Below are 23,191 nucleotides of genomic sequence, written 5' to 3' on the forward strand. Positions count from 1 at the left end.
ACGTAACTATGTACTTTTTCGTAGTAATTATAAATACCGAATGAAAAATTTGGTATTTCTACTTTTTTGAAAAGTTTTACATAATATTTTAAAAGTCAGTGTCATTAAAATCTAAGAATATAAAAATATATGTACACGTAACTATGTACTTTTTCGTAGTACTTAATTATAAATACCGAATGAAAAATTTGGTATTTCTACTTTTTAAAATAATTTTCAACGTTACCTATCTGCGTCATCAAGCCTACATATACGCACACAAATTTAAATAAAATTGCGAGTAAAATCACCAAAAAATTAAACGCCTGTTAGAAAATGTAACGTTTATATGCATGCTATGAGATGTGCCCAGAAGTGAAGTTACAACATCATAATCTTCTCTTATATATAAAAATGAATCGCAAAATGTGTTGGTAAGCGCATAACTCGAGAACGGCTGAACCGATTTCGATAATTCTTTTTTTATTATATTCCTTGAAGTACGAGGATGGTTCTTATGTAGAGAAAACGTAAACATGTACCACGGGCGAAGCCGGGGCGGACCGCTAGTATATTTATAAAAACATATTATGTTTTTCTTTACAAATTCAGCCTCCGATGTGCATTTAAAAGAGTTTTACTCGATGTACAAATTTTTTATCTACAATCCAATACATAAATTAGCGGTTGGATAAACAAAAAATGATATAAACACTGACACAAAATTTCGGGTTATTTGTAACAAGATGGCGGTTCTACAGGGGTCTTAGTACGTTATGACAAAAAGAAAAATGATGGTCAGAACGCTTATACTGGATACCTTAAGATACTGTAATCTTAACATAAAATATTATAGTATCTTCATCGTGTGTTCATCGCTTTATACATGCCTCAGGTAAGAAGTAAATAATTTCGTCTTTATAAACGGCATCGTCCGACCGAGAAATCAGAATCAGAAATTATTGTTTGTTTTTGTTTGCGTTGCTACAGTTCAGTCCCATACTAGACTTTATACAAGTAAATAGATATTGATATATAACTGACTACTACTACTTCTACTACTGCTACTCCTTTTTATTACTATTTAAGGGATATTTAAAGGAAGAAATAAAAAAAATATTTTAATCTTTTACCATTTATTTAATATATTTGTAACAAATATATGCTTTACAATGAATGTTGATCCTAAAAGGGCTTCCCTTGTAAATATTTTAATAAAGGTACAGTTCTCTTTAAATCTATGTTATATTTGATTTATGTATATAATTTATATTTACAAGTATGTCTGTGACCATATTTTGAGTATTTATAAAAGAGCACATATTTTGTTGACTAATTATTCCACTTTTAAGATATTATTATACATATAAATAGGAAGAATAATTCCTATTCAATATTATTAAGGTAAAAATAGTATAAAAAACCTTTGTTATAAAAAATGTAAGAAATACATTAAATCATAATCATTTAAAAATTGGTAACAAACTTTATTATACGTCTATTTTTACTGATAATAAAAATAGGATCTAGTACATTTTTTTCACTCTTCATTAGATCTAAGCGAATGAGAGCGAATTTAAATTACCTTTATGGTCTTTCCCCTGATAGTTGAATCTTTATGAGACATTTAATGTGACTAAAAATGGAATAATCAGTTTAACAACATTGTTTATGTGCATTATACAACGAGAAGATATATAAATGGTTTCGTCTGTTACATAAAATAATAATTTTTAAAAGACTAGGTATAAACATGATCGAAATCTTAAACAACGTATAGTTTAATCTCATACATACATCTATATGAACGTCTCTCATTAAAAATGTGATGACAAACTAGAAATAACAATAACGCTCTATACATATAATATACCCATAATAATTTGTGATTACCAAGTTTATTAATGCAGGTATCTTTACAATAACGCTCAGACTATCTATTATGGCATTTTCAATACGGTCTGACGGTTCCGAGGCGACCCCTGGATATCGGTTCCGCGTAACTATGGCGGAACTTCGTCGGCTGTCTCTCAGCGAGATCGCGGAAATCTCTGTAGTCTCTTTCGTAAAACCTATCCCGGTCTCCCTCCGCGTAGGATTGTCTCTGCTCATCGAGCAAACGGGAACGGCTGAACGCTCTCTGCCTGTCGTTCCAGTCCCGTCTCCGTTCTTCCACTACCGGCTCGATGATTTCATCTTCATCCACGTGGCGGTCCACTTCCCTTCTGTCGCGCTCGCGATATCTGTCATAGTCCTCTCTGAGCGGTTTCGGCTCGATTCTGTTCAAATAGTCTTCTGTGCCGTACTCGTATCGCTTGAGGTCGTCGCGTTTTCTGCCGACTCGCGGGAGTCTCTCTATCTCGCGGTGCCCCAAGTCAGCGCCGAGATCGCGAACTCTGTCCTCTTTACGTCTCTCTGGCTCTCGGTGTGAACGTTCCGCGTCGCGGTGCGGACGCTCCGGTTCCCGCCGAGAGCTCACTTCCCTGTGACGCTCCGGCCGCTCGTCCCGTCGTTCTTCCTCAGGAGAAGAAGTCGAGCGACTGTTCCTCGCCTCTAGCATGCTCCGCCTCATGGCCATGTGCGCCTCGAGCTCCCTGTTGAATCTCTCCCGTTCCAAGTTCTTGAATTTCTCCTTGGCGACGTTGAATCTCTCTTTCGGTGACGCTTCTGCTAGTTTTAGACTGCCCTCGCTAGCTCCTCGCTGGAGTTTGCCGAAGCGGCGATCTTCGACTCTGTCTATACTTCTGTTTGAAGGTTTGGTGTCTGGGACGTATCGCCGTCTGTAGTTAGGTGTGTCGTCGGCATATTTGTCTGGTTTTTCTTTGTTGACGCGCTCGAGAGATTCGTGTCTAAATCGCCGTTCGAAGGTGGCTTCCCGGAAGGGGGCTAGCGAGTCTCTGAACTGGTCGGCGAAGTCGTCGTTGTAAGCGGGAGTCCTGTCGTAGTTGCGCGGGGAGAGGGTGCGGCGCGGGGGCGAGGCGCGGCGGGGGGAGGGGGCGCGGCGCGGGGAGGGCGCGCGGCGAGGCGGGGACGCGTCGAAGGCTTCATGCATCATGTACGCGGTGCTCTCTGCCCAGTCTTCCTCTGAAAAGGTTAAAGAACAACTTAAGTATTGATAATAAACTCATCAAACTTTATATGCTAATAAGGAATTTAGATATAATGGTTTAAATATTTGATTGGCAAATTAAGAACTGCCTTGTTGAAAAGGTCATGGAGCTGACATTTTATAAAGAGGATATAATATTTATTTAGATTATTTTACGTTAATGTTCCAAATTATCCTTATCCAATTAAACCAGTTATGTATGATCGTGAATCAGCAAGATCAATACGACTTAAATTCGCCGTGACATTGTAATAATGAAGGACTACGGAAACCAGAATAAACATGACCGTCGCAAATTCGGTTTCAATAAAAAACGCAAAATATTATTTGCATCTGCCACTTACGAGGCACAATTTGGCCTTATTGCCGAACGAGAACAAATAATAACTGCCCATTATCATCGACAGACTTCGCATAATTTCTGCTCTAGAAGCCTACTTCGTAATGTATAATATATGCGTGACACCTGCAAACTGCGGCATTGTCTGTCACTTTTACTAACGGGACCGAATATCATCTTCGACCAGAACAAGTTTTACTCATTTCTAAAATCCGGATTGACATAGAAAGAACCTGTTGCACTCCCACGTGCCGCTATTTTGACATTATCAGGCATCTCGGCTAAAGCATACGAGATTCAGGTTTCACTTATTAATTTCCTTTTTTCATTGTTGAACTTGTGAGAATGGAATAATCAGCTTTTGCTTTTTACTCAATTATTGTTAATTATTGCTGGTGTTTATGATTTACTGGCAGTGGGTTAATTAATCTATTATTGTAGAGTGCTCCGTAAAAATAACAGAAGACTTAGTGGAAACTCAAGGTTGTTTTAGTTGAATAAAAAGTTTGACGTTGGTTCTTATAATGCTACATGTGAACGTTTAAATATAAGTGTGCATTAAGAGCACATAATGCATTTTAAATTAAAAATCAGTTCACGTTAGCAGTGACCCCGCCGGCTTGTCTCCCTCGTGTTATGTTTTACGCTAGTCAACGTGAGAGGTGCTTTAAATAGCATACTTAATTCGATCGTGATTAACTCGTGAGGTTAACCAAACTTAACTGTAAGTCGTGTTTTATATTTAAGTATGGGTGAAGGAGTACAGGTAAAAATGTGTTCGTTTCACGTTTATTTTTGCTCATTTTACTTTTACCGTACTCTTTGAATAAATGGTATCAAGTGCTTTTGATGTGCTTATGTAGACGTGGAACATATTATTTTAAAACTAAATTTTACGGGAATGAGACCAAAATTGTAATGATTAATATTTAGATAATATTTCCATCATATAAATAAAAATAAGATATTTAATGAAATAAATAGTAGATAGTTATTTAGGACATGTGTTGGAAAGAACATCACATGAAAAATACAAGCATGGATATAATCACTGTAATAGTAAATTTAATAACTAATAGCACCAGTCATTCGTATGTTAATCTTTTGGTTTGATTGATAAATACTTGGTTCTAATTGATTGATTAGCACCACACACGTCGAGAAACCTTCGTATTAATTATAAATGTTTAGAAAGTATAGATACGTACACTTTTTTGCCTCGTCTTTGTTCATACCACAGATAAATAATTATTGCATACGAGTGGTGACGTCATTTACTATTCTTACAATCTGCAAACACGCGCCGTTTAATTTTTTTTTTATGTTATAAAAGTGAAACGAATTTTGTCTTTAAGTTTTTGTGGTTAAACCAATGGGCTAAATGAAATAAAAAGTTGCATGGAATACGGACAAACTTTTAAGACTATACTATAAAGATGTTAATGATGGTAAAAAACATTGAATTTTGGCAAATATAGTCGAAATTTCTTATGTATAAAGTAAAGTTCAACTATGTAGTATGCTGTAAATATGTATATTTTTCTCCTGACTTACAATTCGACACAGAGTCGTGAGTGTAAGAGAATTATACAATTTATAAGTACATTTTGAAAGAATGAGGAATTTATGCGTGCAATGTTCAGCGAGACGGAATGAAGGTAAGCTGGTGTTCTTGAACCATTTGAGAAGTGAGAGATTGTGATGTATTATGTTAAAGGCTTTGTAATTATTTCTATTACAAGTATTCTACAATAACTCCTTATATATTTGAAATCGCTATTAACACAAATGTAGATACTGCACATAGCAAAAAATATAGAAAATGTTTTTCAGTAAAGTACTGCTATATCTACATATTTAGTTACATAGTAATCAGAATTTTCATGTGCATAAGATAGTCTAATTATAGAAAGTTTTGATATGAGGCTAATTTTAATGAAGTAAGTAAGAAATAGTTGGTATTGGAATTCAAGTGAGTATTTTATAAATACTTACTTAACAGCTACAAGACCGAGAGGCGAGACTACGATCGAATATATGAAGAAATCGAGTATTAAATTTGTTTGGTATAACTTGTTATTTTTTATAACATACCTAGCACTTAATTTAATTTTATGTATCGCAAATTACGTGATGAGCAGGTGTAAATGTTTTAGAGGCTCCAAAGGGTACACAATTTTTTCCTAGTATCGATAAAAAAATGTAATCCAAATTCCAGAAGTTACCAATACACTATATTTTTACATTACAACCTATGATACTTAATATAGATAACTTTGTGATTAGGTACATGTATGTTTTAATTATATACCTACCTACAGTGTTTGAAGTTGAAATAATAAATGTACTATCGATATCAAATCAAAACTTATAGAGACAGATTTTAAACGAATAATATTTTGTTTTTGTTTCAGTATCGCAGGCGCCAAACATGAGCGCTTGCTGGTGTGATAATAATATACTTTCTATTTAAAGTGGCAAAATAACATCGTGTACTAAATTTCGTAGCATAATGCAACCGTTCTGTAATACCCTATTGAAACGTGATAACTTAATTACATACGACGCTCGAACAATTGAAGTCCTGGGTACAAGACATTGCTTCAAAGCAATATTCCTATGCAGAAAATGTCAAAATGTTAGCAATAATTAAGTATTTTTCTATGTAAGTACATAGTTAACTTTAAAATAACCTTTCCGTATTTCTTTTTCATATTTAATTTTAAAATTACGTGGGAAATACGTGAATATAAGTATTTATTTAAAATTATATAATGTGTATGTTTATCAGCCATCTGGTTTCCATAACACAAGCGAAAGCTTAGTATGGGATCAGATCGTGCTGTGTGGCAATTGTCCTGAAATATTTATTTATTAAGTAAAAACCGAGAAAATAGTCTAAATCCTTATTCTAAGTTTACATATAATTATAATAGTAATATATGGAAATTAACCATGAATACATAAGAAAAGTATGGTCAGAGTAATAATATTGGTATGCATAAATGGATGATTGGAAGGTGAACCTTGTAGAGTCGTGATAATGTTGAGCAATCTATGTATTAAGATGCTGATTTTCTATTAATCTTTGAGAAGCGAAGTTGCATGTTATTATTAGAAGTAAACACGATATTACGAACTATTGCGTAAAAAATAGTAGTAAGCATGAAAAACTCGTCACAGTTAAAAAACAAAATAATGTTATTAACTGCGTCATTTTAAAAAACTTTAAAATAAATCGATACAAAAAAATTAAAACAACAGTCGAAAATATCCATGCGCAGTAAAGAAATATTAAAAACAACTGTGTTTATGTAAATCATGATATTTAAACTAATTACATACAATTACTTGTACAACGTAAGTGGATAAACGTAAACAGCGACTGGTCACGAATGATGATGTTATAGCGATGGCTAAAAATATTTCCTGCAGAATGCTATCATCATCAGATTCTGTAGATTTGTACAAGGACCTTGTATTGTGTTGTAGTATTGATGTTCGGATTATCTTAATTATATGTGTGTAAAAGTTAGCTAAGTTTGTTCGTCGTTTTCTATCATATAACAACTGAATAGATGAAATGTATAACATATTTGCCAACCATAAAGTTGAAAAGCTTGACAATGACTATAGAGTAAGAAAAAGAGTAAGTACAAAATTCCTGCCTATCTCTTTAAAAAGGTGAGATGATGTATGAATCTTATTTCAAATGTACCTACTACCGAATGTTCAAGATCTTTACCTAATTAATGACGAAGGTTTTCTTCCTAAAGTACCTATTCTGCTTATATACCTATATGTTTCTTGGAGTAGTCGGCACGTGGGATATCATTAAATATTTCCTCCATACTATTTCGCATTAGATTGCTACACAACTATTTTGTTCTAAAGTGCTAAAAAACTTATACTAAAAAGACGTGTGGCACTCGGGGACTGCCGCGGTAAAGCTATTGCATGCTATGCCTTCAAGCCACACCTCCGCGCCCGTCGGAGTGGGGAGCGTGAGGTTTTTTCGTAACGGAATTTCTCGATTCGGTCCCCGCACTCAAGGCCCGCGATAGAAGCTATGCAATAGCTTCAAAGAAACTTACCACTAGTACTATGATTATCGTGTGGTCTATATTCATTCCGCTCCGGCGATGGGGCCAGATCGCTTCCAATACCGGAACTACCACCAGAAGACTCCAGTTTACGTCTCGCGTTCACACCAACTATGTTCTGGTTCAAGCAACGACGGGTGTCGATGTTGTTTAGGTTTCCCTTCTGTCTGTGGACTGTGTCGTAGTCCCGTGGTGGTAGGAGGATCGGGCTTTTACCTATAAGAGGGGAATGTTATGTTATAATATTTGGCAACTGTAAAAGGGACTTTCGGGTAATATGAATAATTTTAATCCAGAGATGGAAGAAGATTTGGGCTTTTTATGTGAAAATTATGTTAAGTAAAATAATTATAGAATAATTGGGGAATTTGCCTGCATGTTGCAACAGCTAAAATAACTTTGGGGTTGTTTACTTTGTTAATCGAAAGTTTATGACTTATGCTGTTTCGCTAACAATGACTATCATCATTGATAGCGAGCCGTAGTGATTTTAGGAAAATTGTTTGATGATATTTATTAGGTATCTACGTTAATATTAATATTACAAAATTAACATAACTGGTATGCCTCTAAGATCTCAGCAGATATAAGTATGTTTGTTTATAATGAATTCAATTTAATAACATATAAGAGACTGTCCTATAATAAATCGGTAAAATTATCTACACCAAGCACCGTGCATATATTAGCCACTAACCACATTGTAAATTAAATTACTTACTACAGACATCACTTTAGGTACAATAAACATATAATAAAAATATAGATAATATAAGTATAGATATGTATCTGAGTTCATAAGTGTTATTATAGTCATAGTGTGGTATTTTATTTTAGTTTATATTGATTTGAATTTAATTTTTAATAAATAAACTGTGAAAGAAGTAAAGTAATATATTATCTTGTTTAAATCTTTCACTATTGCTTCTTTACAAATAACTGTTAGTTTAATTTTACACAGAGGCTAGTATGTGAAACAGATTAATACAAGTTTCTTAAACACTTTATTAATCAAAAAATTACTGATATCAAAATCCTGATTTTTTAAGCAGTGTATTGAGGTGCATGTTTAATAACAAAATAATACTATACATATAATTATACATAACATGTATACTAACTGGACTGCAACAAAAAGCACACATAAATAAAATACATACCAAGTGCACACTAGCTCTACGAAGCAAGCTACTGAAAATTAAAAAAATTGACTGACCTAATCCCTTTTTACCTGTAGACAACTTTTGCTTCAACTCTGCTGCCAGACTGTCGTACAGATTGGCTACATTTCTGTCTTCATTGCTTCCAGAATCCGATTCTCTAGAAACTTCACTGCCCAGACTGGAGTCTGGCGGCTTCTTACTGCTCGGCAAGGCACCCCTCATTTGAAGTTTTCTCTCAATGTCTGCAAATTTCTTCTGATTTTCCGGTCGTTCGATTAATGCCAGCAAATGGGTGTATAGCATTTCCGCGGTATGATCAGAGTCGCATCTGGAAGGAAATGAATAGATTAATTTGTGCATAAAGTTACCATAAACGCTAATGGTGGTCACGGACAGGATGTGTAAAAATAATTGGTATATGGAAAGCTGTTCTTCGAGTATATTTGTGTATAATTCTAATTATATGATTATTGGTTCATTACATTAATGATTTCTCCTATAAAATTCATATGTTAGGGATCAGGCCATAATCCACCACGTTTCCTCACGTTTTCCTTCATCGTTAATAGCATAACTTATTCTTCTATAATCAACGCCAAATATCATCCAACATTCCTAAGTACAATCCTACCTCTCACCCCAACGCTCTACCGAAGCGCGCACTAAAAACTGCAATCACAATCCCCAGTTACACATGTTCTAGGGCCCTTGCAAATTAGGTTATTACTGCACCATATAAGGACGCACCGTCACACGAGTGACCGAGCCACTTGCAAGATTCCTTACTAAATCCGGCTCAATCAGTTCTAACCGTTTTATGAAAACGTGTCACATGGACATAATGGTGAACTGTTAAATTATAATCAAGAAATTAATTCCTGTATTCAGATTGTACTTGTATATGATGAATTCTTTTATGGGAAAGTTCATAAGTTTGCCTCAGATTGTTTGGTAGGTTTTTTTGATCATGCCTTAGGGGTTCGATCAAAAGAAAGTTTACCTTTTATATCAAAAGTAATGTTAAAAATATGCATTGCTTCATTCCTTATTAAAACCTATGATTTTCCTCAACACATTTCGTTTTAATACGTTTCTACATTACAATATTTTGGCTACCATAATTATGATGTCAATCAGTTAGCAAAAACATTCCTTAATCTAAGATTAATGGTCGTTGACCATCGTTACGCATACAATCTGTAAATGATGTATAATTTAATTTAATGAAGTCGTGAAGTTCTTCTAATGCTAGTCGACAATGAGAATAAACATTTACATCTCATGGTTTAAAGCGGTGATTATAAGCAAAAAAAAAAATACTTAAAACGAAACCGAAAGCTCTTCCAAAATACGGTAGTGTATAACGCAGATGTAAAAAGTCAACAATACCATAAACATGAACATTTACTCCCTAATTACATTAAATAGTTCCTACATATATCTCATATTTTTAGGAAAGTAACTATATTCAATCAATCATAACTTCGACTCAAAGATTGATGTTCTAACCAATTACGTCCATACTAATAATTGGCCTAGGCTTTAATTGCAGGCCACGTTTTCTTTAACCATAATAATTAATTTGCAGCTACGCATAAAATTCAAATTACCAAAACCGTATCAAATCGTATCTTGTACCGCGTGCTCAAGTATTGTGCAGTCAAATAGCTGTGTAATGTCAAAGTTGACTTTACAAGGCCTGCTTTGTCACAACATTCATCACACCTTACTTCATTGATCGACAGCTGAATTAACGAACATTGAATGAATAAACACGTGTTAAATAATTATGTGGTTATTAAATAGACAAATTTATCATAGTAAAGCATAAACTTATGTTAAATGGATTGGTTGTCGAAACCTAAACATTTCAATCACCGGTGTATTGCAATACAATTTACATCTGACTGTATAAATAAGTTGAAATTTCCTTTCCCTAAAATAATAGAATGAATAATTGTATGCATTCTGTTAATTAATTGCACAATGCCTAATTTACACGAATGCAAATAATACTTACAGTAAAAAAACGTATGAGGTACTTATTTTTCGACAACCTTCAAATACGACAAATTATATCACTATAACGAGTTATCTGGAACTTTTAAATTCACGTTCCAAGCAGAGCAAAAGAATTTCGCAATAAATTCAATGAACCGTATAAAAGTATTAGTATAGTGACTTAAAGAGGATGTTGCAACACCAAGAAACGTACACATGGGCGGGTCACATACGAAATACCAATAATACATTCTTACATTGAGCACAGATAATATAATAAATATACTATACCAGTATAAATAAATAAATAAATATTTAAGGACAATTTTCACACACGGCACGATCTGATCCCATACTAAGCTTTCGCTTGTGTTAGGGAAATCAGATGGCTGAAAAACATACAATTTTAAATTTATTCAAAATTGTATGTTTTTCAGCCATCTTAAGAGCCCTTTATACTGAAAGTTTAGGCATTTTAGGCACTGAGATGGCTCGCGCCCGCGTTGCGCAGGAGCCGGCGCGGCATGAACTCCGGTGACCTATGAAGGCGGGCGATTATGCCACAGTATAAATAAATCAGTAGTTCGATTTTATTTGCTATCGTAGGAATGTTGTTGATAAATAAATTTACTACTTATCCTATACCATTAAACGAGCAATATTTGCATATTTATATATTTGTTTGTATATATACAGTGTGGAAATTTTCGATGTGCCCTGAAAGGAAAGTACTTGAAATTAGGGATGTAACGATACATGATTTTGCCGATACGATACCGATACCGATATTTGTAGTAATGTATCGGCGATACCGATACCGATACCGATATCGATGGCTTGGTAGAAAAATAAATAGTGAATTATGCATAAAAAGTTACCAGCATTTAACAGAGACTCAACTGTTAATCGTATTCTTTTAAATAAAAATGCCAAATCAAAAAACAACAAAACCATTTATTTTAGTATTATTATTTTACAAAGTCAATTAAACTTTAAGTAATACACATACAATCAGTACCTAATAAAAGTTTACTATTGGTAGAGTTTTTTCAGAAAAAAAAGTGCGCACGCGTGGGCGGCCTCCCGCATCGTTCATTGGGCGCGGTTTTTTGAATTGTTTGATATCGGTATCGGTTGTTTTATTATCGGCGATACCGATATATCGGCTTGCCGATTAATCGGCCGATATATCGGTATCGGTATCGGTATCGTTACATCCCTACTTGAAATACTAGGGATAGCAAATTTTTCTGAAAGGAAACATTCCTTTTTCAAATTTTATTTTATTATTCAAATCGATAGAAACAATATAAAAGATAATTTATTGTTAATTTCTCTAAAAAAGAGGATCTCAGGCAAGGTAATTTTTAAAACATAATTTTAAATCACTACATAGTATAAAACAAAGTCGCTTTCACTGTCCCTATGTCCCTTTGTACGCTTAAATCTTTGAAACTACGCAACGGATTTTGATGCGGTTTTAATAGTTCTTTCGATTCCCGGTCGAAGAAAATGAATTTTTGAAAATCTTTGAATGCAGTTCTATTTCTTTTTAAAAATAAAGGAAATTTGCTATCTCCAGTATTTCTAGTACTTTCACCCAGGGCCCATCGAAAATTTCCACACTGTATTTACAAACAAATATATTAATATGCAAATATTGTTCGTTTAATAGTATAGAATAAGAAGTTAATTTATATTTACAACAATAATCCTAGGATAACTAACAAAATCAAACTACTGATTTATTTATACCGTGACATGCTCGCCGTTTTACTCGCCGCTCGGTTCTAATACGCGAGCGGCGACTGCAACGTGGTCGGGAGCAAAACTAGCACAGGTCCTCCCTCGATAACGTCCGGCTGGACTCTGGCTGCACTGACGTGGTGCGCGCGAGTCGCATTTTACGTATTATATTTTATATAGAAAAAAATAAGGGCTAAATTAAAAATCTATCCAAAAATTTCCCTGTAAAACCTGATTAGTAAATGAAATGTCAAATTTTCATAAACATAGCGTTCCCCTAATTCTCATAAAACTGATTATGCTTTTAAAATCGATGTTACTTCTGATTTTTTTTTGATCGAGTTAAATGTTTAATATTGTGTTTTTATCCAAAAAAGTCACTAGATCAAACGTTTATCTGTGCTATATATTTTTTTAGGATTTTAAATATGATGATTTCTATCCAAAAACCATGATTTAGAAACATACATTTCGTAGCATGGCCCCTGTTTTTCAGCCTTAAAGTATAGATAATTAACACCCAGATAAGGAACAAACATCTATGTTCATCACACAAATATTTGCCCCGGGTGGGAATCGAACCCACGACCACTAGCTTGGAAGGAAGGCCAATACCAACCAAGCCAACCGGTCAGTCAAGTATATTGAGTAATATAATCAACAATGTAATATGCGTAACTATTGTTGTACAGATCTGAATCTGTCTCCTTCTGGGCCCTTGGCCACCCACTAATACATTATTAGACAGCCCCTATTATTACGCTTATTACTTATGAAATTTATATGAAGTAATATTGTCAGCACATTAAAGTATACCTTGGTTAATAAATATGGTAAAATATACGGATTGAATGTATTGTTGATCTTTTGAAATAAGAAACTGCCTCTGTATTCAAATTGATGCACCTATTTGTTAACATGAAGAATATAAACTGTTTAGTTTAATACTTTTTGGATTAAGGCTTGTATGGTACCTCCAAATATTAAATAACCATTGTATATACCTGTCTCTAATTTCATTAATATTATTATCTTTCTAAGCACTTACACAATTTTATTAAATTATTTATATAAAATATTAACGATTTTTTTTCAGAATAAGTAAATGTTATTAAATATAGTTATTACTTATTATAGGTATTTATTTAAACTACAGTAATTATTTTCTAAAAATACCTAATTAGGTACAATAATTTACAAATAAAAATAAATCTACAATAACCATACGTTAAAATTATAATTTGCATATATTAGAGAACTCCCTAGTGTTTATCTCGCATGCGATGGTAATTAGCAATTATCGTAAATACGCATACATTGGATAAATACATGAATCGTACGGGTAATGTATGATCGCGTTTTATGTACATGTTCATTGAACGTGTTGGTGTGGAAATCGAATAATTTATGATTATTTATAATTTTTAATCATGCTATTCTTGTCCTACTAATATTATAAATGCGAAAGTTTGTGAGGATGTGTATGTGTGAGTTTGTTACTCTTTCACGCAAATACTACTGAAACGATTACAATGAAATTTAGCACACATATGCATATGGGTAACTTGGATTAACACATAGGATAGGTTTTATCCCGGAAATCCCACGGAAACGAGAACTATGCGGGTTTTTCTTTGAAAACGCGGGCGAAAATGCGCGCGGAAAGCTAGTTGTTTAATATGTGAGAGTTATTTTAGCGTGGATATACATATAAACTTGTAGGTTTATATACCTACGATATATTTGAATATTTAACCAACCAAGTAATTAAATTTGTATGATGAGTGCTACAATAGGCCTTAAAATAAAGTTAAAATGAAGCTCATCTGATAATTGTAGTATCATTTTGTACTAAATTATGTTGTTCAACCTCAACTTAAGTTTTATGAAATAACTTGAATATATATTTTAAAACCAATTTAAGCACTCACATTTATATTATTTGCGTGTTGGTAATTGAGCTCTATATTAACATGAAAAAACTTGTCAGAATTATTATTTTTATAAAAAATAAGTTGTTATAGCGACATTTATTCAAGGTGTTTTATATAACTTAGTTTAATAGTAGTGTTGATAAGGTCGTCTTGACTAATGCAGAAAAAACTACAAGGTAAGTTTCTTGTATGTACAAATATATCAATAAATAGGCATATAAGAAAAATAAATGGAAACGAAAAGAGCTTTCGCGCAGTTAACGTAGCTTTTTCTAATAATGTATGTAGATAGAGCAAGAGACTGGACTTTTAATCAATTTAAAACAATTAATATCTTTAACAAGAGACTTAACAAAAATATGTTATAAAACATTTTCTCTCAAACTAGCGAAACGAAAGAAAAAGCTTACGAAAGCTTCATTATTGCTTTACATGAAGTAAAGTGTCGTTAAGATAGATTATGAGAACACATGATGTATAAGTTCTAGATTATAGAATACTCTTTAATGTATTTCCTTTTGTTTTCCGAAAACAAATACATAAAGACAAATAGAAAAATAAACATAAAAAATATTTATGAAACTCACCATTGTATCACACACAACCATTCTATATGCAACTATATTAATAAATAATAAAACCAAATTTGATTCACCAAGTGCATTATTAATTGACACAAAACTTGTTTAGATAATAGTAACATTTATTCATTGTTTAGATATTAGCAATTAGGTGAACAATTTAGCAAATCCTGTTTCATTAAACTAATGTCAAGGTCTGTGTTATATGTTTTCGTATATAAAACCACTAAGGTAAAAAAGACATTGAAATTCCACTGATGATCTGTCTACTATGATATTTGAGTTTTGTTATTTTATTCGTATACGTATTAATGTTATTTCCCTAACATGTTTTTATGGACCAGCATTTTATTGTTTTAATGATCATCTATCCTCTTCTGTTTCTATTTGTTTGAGTCTGAGAGAGAATATTTGAACTTTTCAATGTTTTATTTATTGTTATTTTTGTTGTAATTTTACTGTAGGTACCGATCCCATTTGGGTGTCACACTTCACTGTGTCACGTTATTACTGCATGGACGAGAAATGAGGAAAGTGTAAAAATTTTGACCTCAATCGATGCAGAATTTTTTTCGTTTTTAAGAAGTGTACACAAACCAACTTAACATTTAACACTAATTATTACTAAATAGTGAGAGATTCAGAAGGATCTAGAATAATAATAATTAAGATGCGATTTTGACACAGTCAACCCAAGACCGTACCCTTGCGCAAAAATGCTGACAAAACACAAACGCCAAAGTGTCAAAACACATTTCACTTCATGGTCCGTCACCACCCATTCAAACTCGATATTTTCAACATCTTATTTTCGTGCCGTAAAGTTTTTTTCATCGAAAAACCGGCGGGGCGCGATCAGTGAAAGTTTACATTTTTATAACTTATAATACAATCATTATTAAAAAACCTGTCATAAAGAATACTTCGCACTCGAAACGGATTTGAGGAATTTGTAAATTCTTCTACATTTCTCGACTAGTTTTGGTGATTAGGGAAAGTTGAAGCAATTTGTTTGTCGAAGTATTAGCAAGGAAGGAAAGTGATGGTTTATGGATGATTTGAATGTTTGAAATAATTGACGTTTTTATTATATTTAAAACAATTCATTATTTATACCATTCATAGAAATATCCTAGGATATTGTATAAGATGAAGACGGAAGGACGGCAGACGAAAATTTCACATCAGTATTACGCAATATACGCATACATACTAATATAGAGCTAAAGAATTTGTTTGGTTGCCAACACGCCAATCTGGAGAACAATTAAATGTTTCATATTCCCGTTAGCATGTTCAATAAATAATAATCTATTAAATGCATATCAATAGAATTTCAAGCAGTGTACCCTACAAAAATAACTAAAGAAATACCTATACTATTATTTTCCGCAGAATTTAATAAGCAAAGAAAACAAAAATGTAGGAAACTAAAGTATCAACAATCGACCATTAAAGGAACACACGTTTTTCACGAGGTCGCCGCGTTCACCTCTGCGCTACAAACTTCTATATAAACACACCTCATAATTAGAAAGCTAACTAGTTTGTGTTTGTATCTAAAATATAAATAAGCGAGATAATGTCCATCTTGACAGCTAAGCAATGGACAGAGGTACTAAGTGCTAACGTCATTCGTTTAGAGCTTTTCAATTGTTAATTATTTGAGTAAACTGAAATTTTCCTATGTTTTACGTTATGTTTTGTATATTGTTATATATTTAAATGTTATATTTGCTCGTGCTTTAGTACAATACTACTTATTCGTGGTTAGGAACACGATTATTAAATGAAAAAGAAAAATAAAAACACGTGAGTTCTTAATTACAATGGAAAAGATAAATTTAAGTATTTATAATTTAAATAAAATGATATAGCAATTTTTATACTGCTTTTTATATGTAACTATGCTTTTTTGTTAAACCACAATGCAATTTTATATTGTAAATTAAAATTTTATATGTATTTGTTAAAAACAAGTTCTACTTATAGCAATAGATTTATTTGTCCTCCATCCTACCTTATTGAGGACTATTTTCACTTGAACTTTACAGGCCTCAGATGATATCTCGACTAAATCACGATGTCAAACTAGGTTACAGATCGAACCTTCGCTTTACACGAAATACTAGTTTAACTATGAGACGGTAAAATATTTGACAGTCGATTAGCATAATAAACACGTTTTATATGGTTATGATGGATATTGGAAACTTAATTCAGTTAATTTCATACAGTATTTCAACTAAATTTATTTAACTGCGAAAATATTATTAAATAAACACGTTTTATATATAGTTATGATGGATATTGGAAACTTAATTCAGTTCATTTCATAAAGTTGTCAACTAAATTAATTTCATTGCGAAAATATGCCTTTTCTAATATATATTAGAATAGATTTATGAACGTTTCAATTACTGGTAAAGACATAAAATCTAGATGCGCGTGAAAGGCTAATTGAATTCTAATTTAAATTACAAGTTTACTAACCTTCCCTTATTAAATCTGTTTCTCTTATTTTAACGATCGAATCTGTACGAAGTTATAACGTAATAATTCGAAACATTATTCATAAAACATCGATATCTAAACCAGGTCATACAACCAATTATTAGATGTAAGTATTGTATAATGAAGCATAATCACATAAGCACAGAATTTCCGATGGCAAGGGAAATCAGATCGCGAGATTGTACAAATTCAAACGCAGCCAATACAAATTAGAAATCGGTCAATTATTTTCATTTACTCCATGTAAGAGTATGAGCTATATTTACGAGATTGCTGCTTTTGAAAATGATGAGAAAGTTTAAATTTATAACACTGGTGTTGGAAATATTTCAAACTAACTAGCCATGTCGCTCACTTTGCTTTATGTTTTGATATCTAAGTTATTTGGTTTAATTAAACAGAATTAGCCAATCGATCATGTTTGTATTTATTTTCATTTGTGCGAAATGAATCTTTTTATTATAAATTTGAGAGATACTTAACTGTTGGGTCAGAACATTCCTAATTTCTTGTAATTCTTATCCTATTATCCCATATATAGATTTATTATACAATATCTCCATATTTCTCCTCATTTCATTCCTCAGAAATTTTCTCAGTAAATACCATAGAACCAGAAGGACAGGATTACAATTTTCAATTTACAATCGCAACATAATTTTTGCTTTCTACCCGACTCTTGCGGTCATTGCTACTGAACAGGTATGGGCAGGAGTAATATCTAAATAGTTTCAAACTAGCTTCTAATCTGATCCTTCGACTAGTTTCACCGAGGTCAGCGTTAATAACTGAAGAATTCTAGTGTCAATCACATAGGAAGTAAACTCTTTAATATTTCAAAAGCTACTACAAATAATACTTAATTTTTTAAGCTTAGGTTTACTAAAATAAAATAAAAATTGTCATTCGTAAAGAGGTCGGTTTTTCTTTTTCATTCTTGTTTTTATTTTATGAATACAAAGGGAAAATTCTAAATAATATGCGTAATAAGAACATGTCTGAAAATATTTCCTTCGTCTCAAATATACTGCATACAAATTGTGTGTTTTTAATTAGGTGCCAACAAGGCAATCAGTCAGATTATAATTTTTATGGCTGGCTATCCGTTATCTCTCACGTTGGATAGGAAATAATAATTACTATATTCATGACAGTCTTTTATACTAAGAAACATATAGGTAATTATTATTTTATTATAATAATAAACTTAAATTGTAACATTATTTTAAGCAAAAACTCGGAAGACACGTCACCTTAAAAATATTTCACCTGTGCAATATTCATAAAAAACAAAGGTCAACGTTGTAGAAATCGATTCACAAAAATGCTTTTATTATTTTAAAATTAGCGCTATATTCAATACAATAGTCTTCATCAATTTAGTTTAATGTCACACGTCATACAAGATTGCGAAGGTGCCTCATTCCAACAGGTATGTAAGGTGTGAAATAGCCACGGGAGAATGAACTTTAAACTCTATTACCTAAGAGCGGATGTACTGTAACATATTTTTGACCTTCGAGGTGAAGATGGGCCGCTACTTGCGCCATCGCATTGAATACGGTAAATGTCAGATAAATGCATTTTGTATTGTTTTTCCACGTTTATAGGTAAAGGGCAAGTGTTTGGGTAACATTTGCTTGCTAATTATATTGTTAAGGAGGCAAGGAATTTCGAGGCAATTAGAATTTATTATGGGTATTTTTAGGCAAAGATGACCTTAGAAAATATACAGGGTGTCCCAAAAAGTAGTGATATACTGAAGCTGGGAGGTAGAGGAATTAGAGGGCTATCCGAATCACCCCCATGTGTGTTATGCGATTTTTCGTACTTTCGGAGTTATGACGTTTTTTTCAATTTTTCATCTATCGCCGAGTACGATCAAATTTTTATTTATGGTGACGTGAATTATTGCGCTAGATACTTGATTTTTTTTGTGTGCTAAGCTGAAAGATAGGCCAATTCAGTATGGTAACATTTACTATCGTTAGATCTTCAAATGGAATAAAAAAAGAATTAAATGCCAAGAAAGATAAAATTACCCAGTATGCTCATAAATTTAAGGGCCCATAAAAAAATAAAATCACATAAAAAAGGTTTTCCATTTGGCTTTTAAAAACTTGCTCTATCGATCAGGTAGCTACCCTAAAAATTTCATTTTATTATTCAGAAGGGTTCAATCGAAAAATTGAAATCTAAATGTGGTAAGTGCAAAATTTTTATTAACATGATGATCACTAAAACCAATAAATAGGTGTTTAATTACCAGAATTTTTTTAAAATAGCCCCGCTGTTGCTCAATGCAAGTGCGACATCACCGTAAAAAGTTGTCTTTTAAATGTCTGAATGCTCTTTTATCATTTTTAATGGTTTCTTCTGCTACTATGAATTTCCGGGTTATTTCGTCCAAATTGTGGCAGTCTCTCGTCTTTGTAGTATCCCCACGGAAAAAAATCAATAGGGTTTATGTCCGGAGACCGTGGAGGCCAGGCTAAAGGGCAAAAATACCCTGAAAGATGGATTGGTCGTTGCAGCCTGCGCATGCGCCGGTGACGCCTGCTTTAAAGCCTGGCCTCCACGGTCCCTCGACCTAAACCCCATTCATTTGTTTCAATGGGGATACTAAAAAGACCTCGGCTACTTGAGAGAATGCCACAATTTGGACGAAATAACCCGGAAATTCATAGTAGCAGAAGAAACCATTAAAAATGATAAAAGAGCATTCAGACATTTAAAAGACAACTTTTTACGGTGATGTCGCACTTGCATTGAGCAACAGCGGGGCTATTTTAAAAAAATTCTGGTAATTAAACACCTATTTATTGGTTTTAATGATCATCATGTTAATAAAAATTTTGCACTTACCACATTTAGATTTCAATTTTTCGATTGAAGCCTTCTGAATAATAAAATGAAATTTTTAGGGTAGCTACCTGATCGATAGAGCAAGTTTTTAAAAGCCAAATAGAAAACCTTGAAGTTATGAACATACTGGGTAATTTTATCTTTCTTGGCATTTAATTCTTTTTTTTATTCCATTCGAAGATCTAACGATAGTAAATGTTACCATACTGAATTAGCCTATATTTCAGCTTAGCACACAAAAAAAATCAAGCATCTAGCGCAATAATTCACGTCACCATAAATAAAAATATCATCGTACTCGGCGATAGATGAAAAATTGAAAAAAATGTAATAACTCCGAAAATACAAAAAATCGCATAACACACATGGGGGTGATTCGGATAGCCCTCTTCGTCCTCTACCTCCCAGCTTCCGTTCATCACTACTTTTTGGGACACCCTGTATATCACGTATTAGATTTTCCGAGTAATGTATGTGGATGAGTGAAAGAAGTAAAATAACAACTTTTATATAGGTAAATATTGTAATTTTTATTCATGCAGTTCTTGTTATTCAAAAATTGAAAACTATATTTTAGCGCTCTATATTTAAGAGCTCTATATTTTATGTAGAGAATAGCCTTTTGGATTCTATGGATTGTACCTACTTTACCATGGGTTCATACGTTTATCTACTTCTTACATAAAAAACTACATTTCAAACAAGATTCGCAAAGAAAGGGACAATCTCAAAATTGAATAGAGGGCAATTACCTACTTTTTATACCATACTACGTCACAATCGAGTTTGTTATTTAATCATAGTAATCAATACATTGATTATACAACGCTTTAAGAGGCGAGTTATAAAATATAGGTTGTTGAACCTAGGCCGATGTTACATGGTTTGCTTTAGGTCAATATTATGTAATCATACCTTCATATGAAAGATTCATTACCATAATTATATATTCTATAACATAACAAATAAATGCGGTATTTATCTTTTTTGGGTAAAAATATCGGCAATTTGTAGAAAATGTGAGACCTTTGTGTTTAAGGCCAAATATTGCAATGTTAAAAACTGATTAATAATTAGTATTAATTTTTATCGTTGGAATGTATTTGCGAATGTTTAATATATATGTAAAAGAGATGTAAACAGATATAGAAATAATAATATTCATAGCTTAAAAAATCATCTCGTCAAATGTAGAGCTACACTTGAAACAGCGCTGAAATCGATTTAAATATTGTTATTACGTCGTATAAGCAAAAGTATGCGTATATTGTAACACAAGAGAGCTTTTAACTGACCAACAAAAGTCTAAAGTTGAATAATATATAAATTTCATTTTTTAAATTAATAATAATTGATTCCTATTTGCGCATATTAAAATATCATATTCAAAGCTAGAGGTTACCAATATTGATAATCCATTGTATTCTTCGCATATTACTGAAGATCGAACAAAGGTCGTGTTCACAACAAATGTCAAAGCTGACTCAATATTTTTAACACTTCAATGACATACGGCTTGCGAAATAATCCTTAAAACTTTTTATTTTATTTTTTTTAACATTCCACACAAAGAAATGTCAAAGTAAATACCACCTACTTTTCCGAGATTAATTTTATTTTCGTTTAATAAGTAGCTTTTTATTATTCCTTTTAATTTATGTTTCCTTCAAGATCAAAAGTTATCGTATTTACAACGATCATCTATAACTGCATTATCTTCTTACATATAAAAATGAATCGCAAAATGTGTTGGTAAGCGCATAACTCGAGAACGGCTGACCCTTTTAATAATTTAATAATAATTCTTTTTTTATAATATTCCTTGAAGTACGAGGATGGTTTTTATGTAGAGAAAACGTAAATATGTACCACGGGCGAAGCCGGGGCGGACCGCTAGTTTCATATAAAAAGCACATAACTCATTTCATTTGCAAATAAAAACAGATATTAATAGAGCCAATCTCATGTAATGTAAATAGAAACAGAAATGGATAGCAATGATCATCAAGACGACTTTTTATTGTCTTTTCAATTTCCTGTCCATTCACTTGGAAATATAATCACTTATGTGTATACCATGGGTTTGTATTCACATGCATTGCGGACAAGCTTTATTGCAATATCGAATAATGCCCTTTGTGAGACATTACGTAGTATGTACTGGTTCTTGTGATATAAACAATGTACGGGTTTTATTTTAGCTTTGGGTATATAAAGTATTTTAAAACTAGACGTTTTTAATGTAGTCGCATCTTTTTTATGCAAAGATAATATGCATTGGCAATCTAGATAAGAAATATGTAAAGATAATTACTAAATATTTTAACATTACGGACGTGGCAGCGGTACCAAATACATATATGTAACAGTTTGGAAATACAATTATTCAAAATCGAACGAACGTTGTCTATGCCCTAATGCTCCAGCCACACGTACCGAGAATCCTACCCAATTCTTAATTAAAAATCGATCGAACGTTGTCTATGCCCTAAAGCCCTACCCACACGTACCGGTAAGCATGCACATGCACAGGGCAGCCGGTGATGGGGTTGTAGAGCAGCAGCACGCACGCCACCACGTCGCCTTGCACCACCGCGCTCGTGATCGAGCCGTGCGGGATGAAGTGCTTGATCGTCTGCTGCTTGCCCTTGCTCGTCACATTCTGGATGATCTTCAGACCTTTGTGTGACACCTGCAGAGGAATATATTGTTGTTACAGAAGTAAAAAGGAGCATGTGTAATGAGCACACATGTCAGAAGTGAAACTTCTTTTGCAAGATTCAAAGATACTAAAATCGTCACTTTACTTCATGACGTGACGGTATTGCCATGACGCGACCTTAAAATTTTAATCTC

The 23,191-nt window shown here is 32.9% G+C and overlaps 1 protein-coding gene across 2 annotated transcripts in view; it reads right to left on the reverse strand.

The window, feature by feature from the left end:
* Positions 1 to 1,098: 1,098 nt before the first annotated feature.
* Positions 1,099 to 23,191, reverse strand: part of LOC149478932 (uncharacterized) — a 66,744-nt gene continuing 44,651 nt past the window's right edge. The window contains exons 4-7 of one of the 2 annotated variants that reach the window (XM_089708726.1): positions 22,846 to 23,027; positions 8,763 to 9,022; positions 7,523 to 7,747; positions 1,099 to 3,063 (exon numbers count right to left, since the gene is read on the reverse strand). In XM_089708726.1, coding sequence (XP_089564852.1) covers positions 1,931 to 3,063; positions 7,523 to 7,747; positions 8,763 to 9,022; positions 22,846 to 23,027 — 1,800 coding nt within the window. In that variant the 3' untranslated portion in view covers positions 1,099 to 1,930. Of the gene's footprint in view, positions 3,064 to 7,522; positions 7,748 to 8,747; positions 9,023 to 22,845; positions 23,028 to 23,191 lie in introns of both variants that reach the window. The other variant, XM_089708725.1, reaches the window with a different exon arrangement.

The sequence above is a fragment of the Colias philodice genome, chromosome 21 (assembly GCF_061535455.1).
Source record: "Colias philodice isolate Cphi_HAF_F1 chromosome 21, ilColPhil1 Martin Lab GWU primary, whole genome shotgun sequence".
NCBI lineage: Eukaryota > Metazoa > Arthropoda > Insecta > Lepidoptera > Pieridae > Colias > Colias philodice.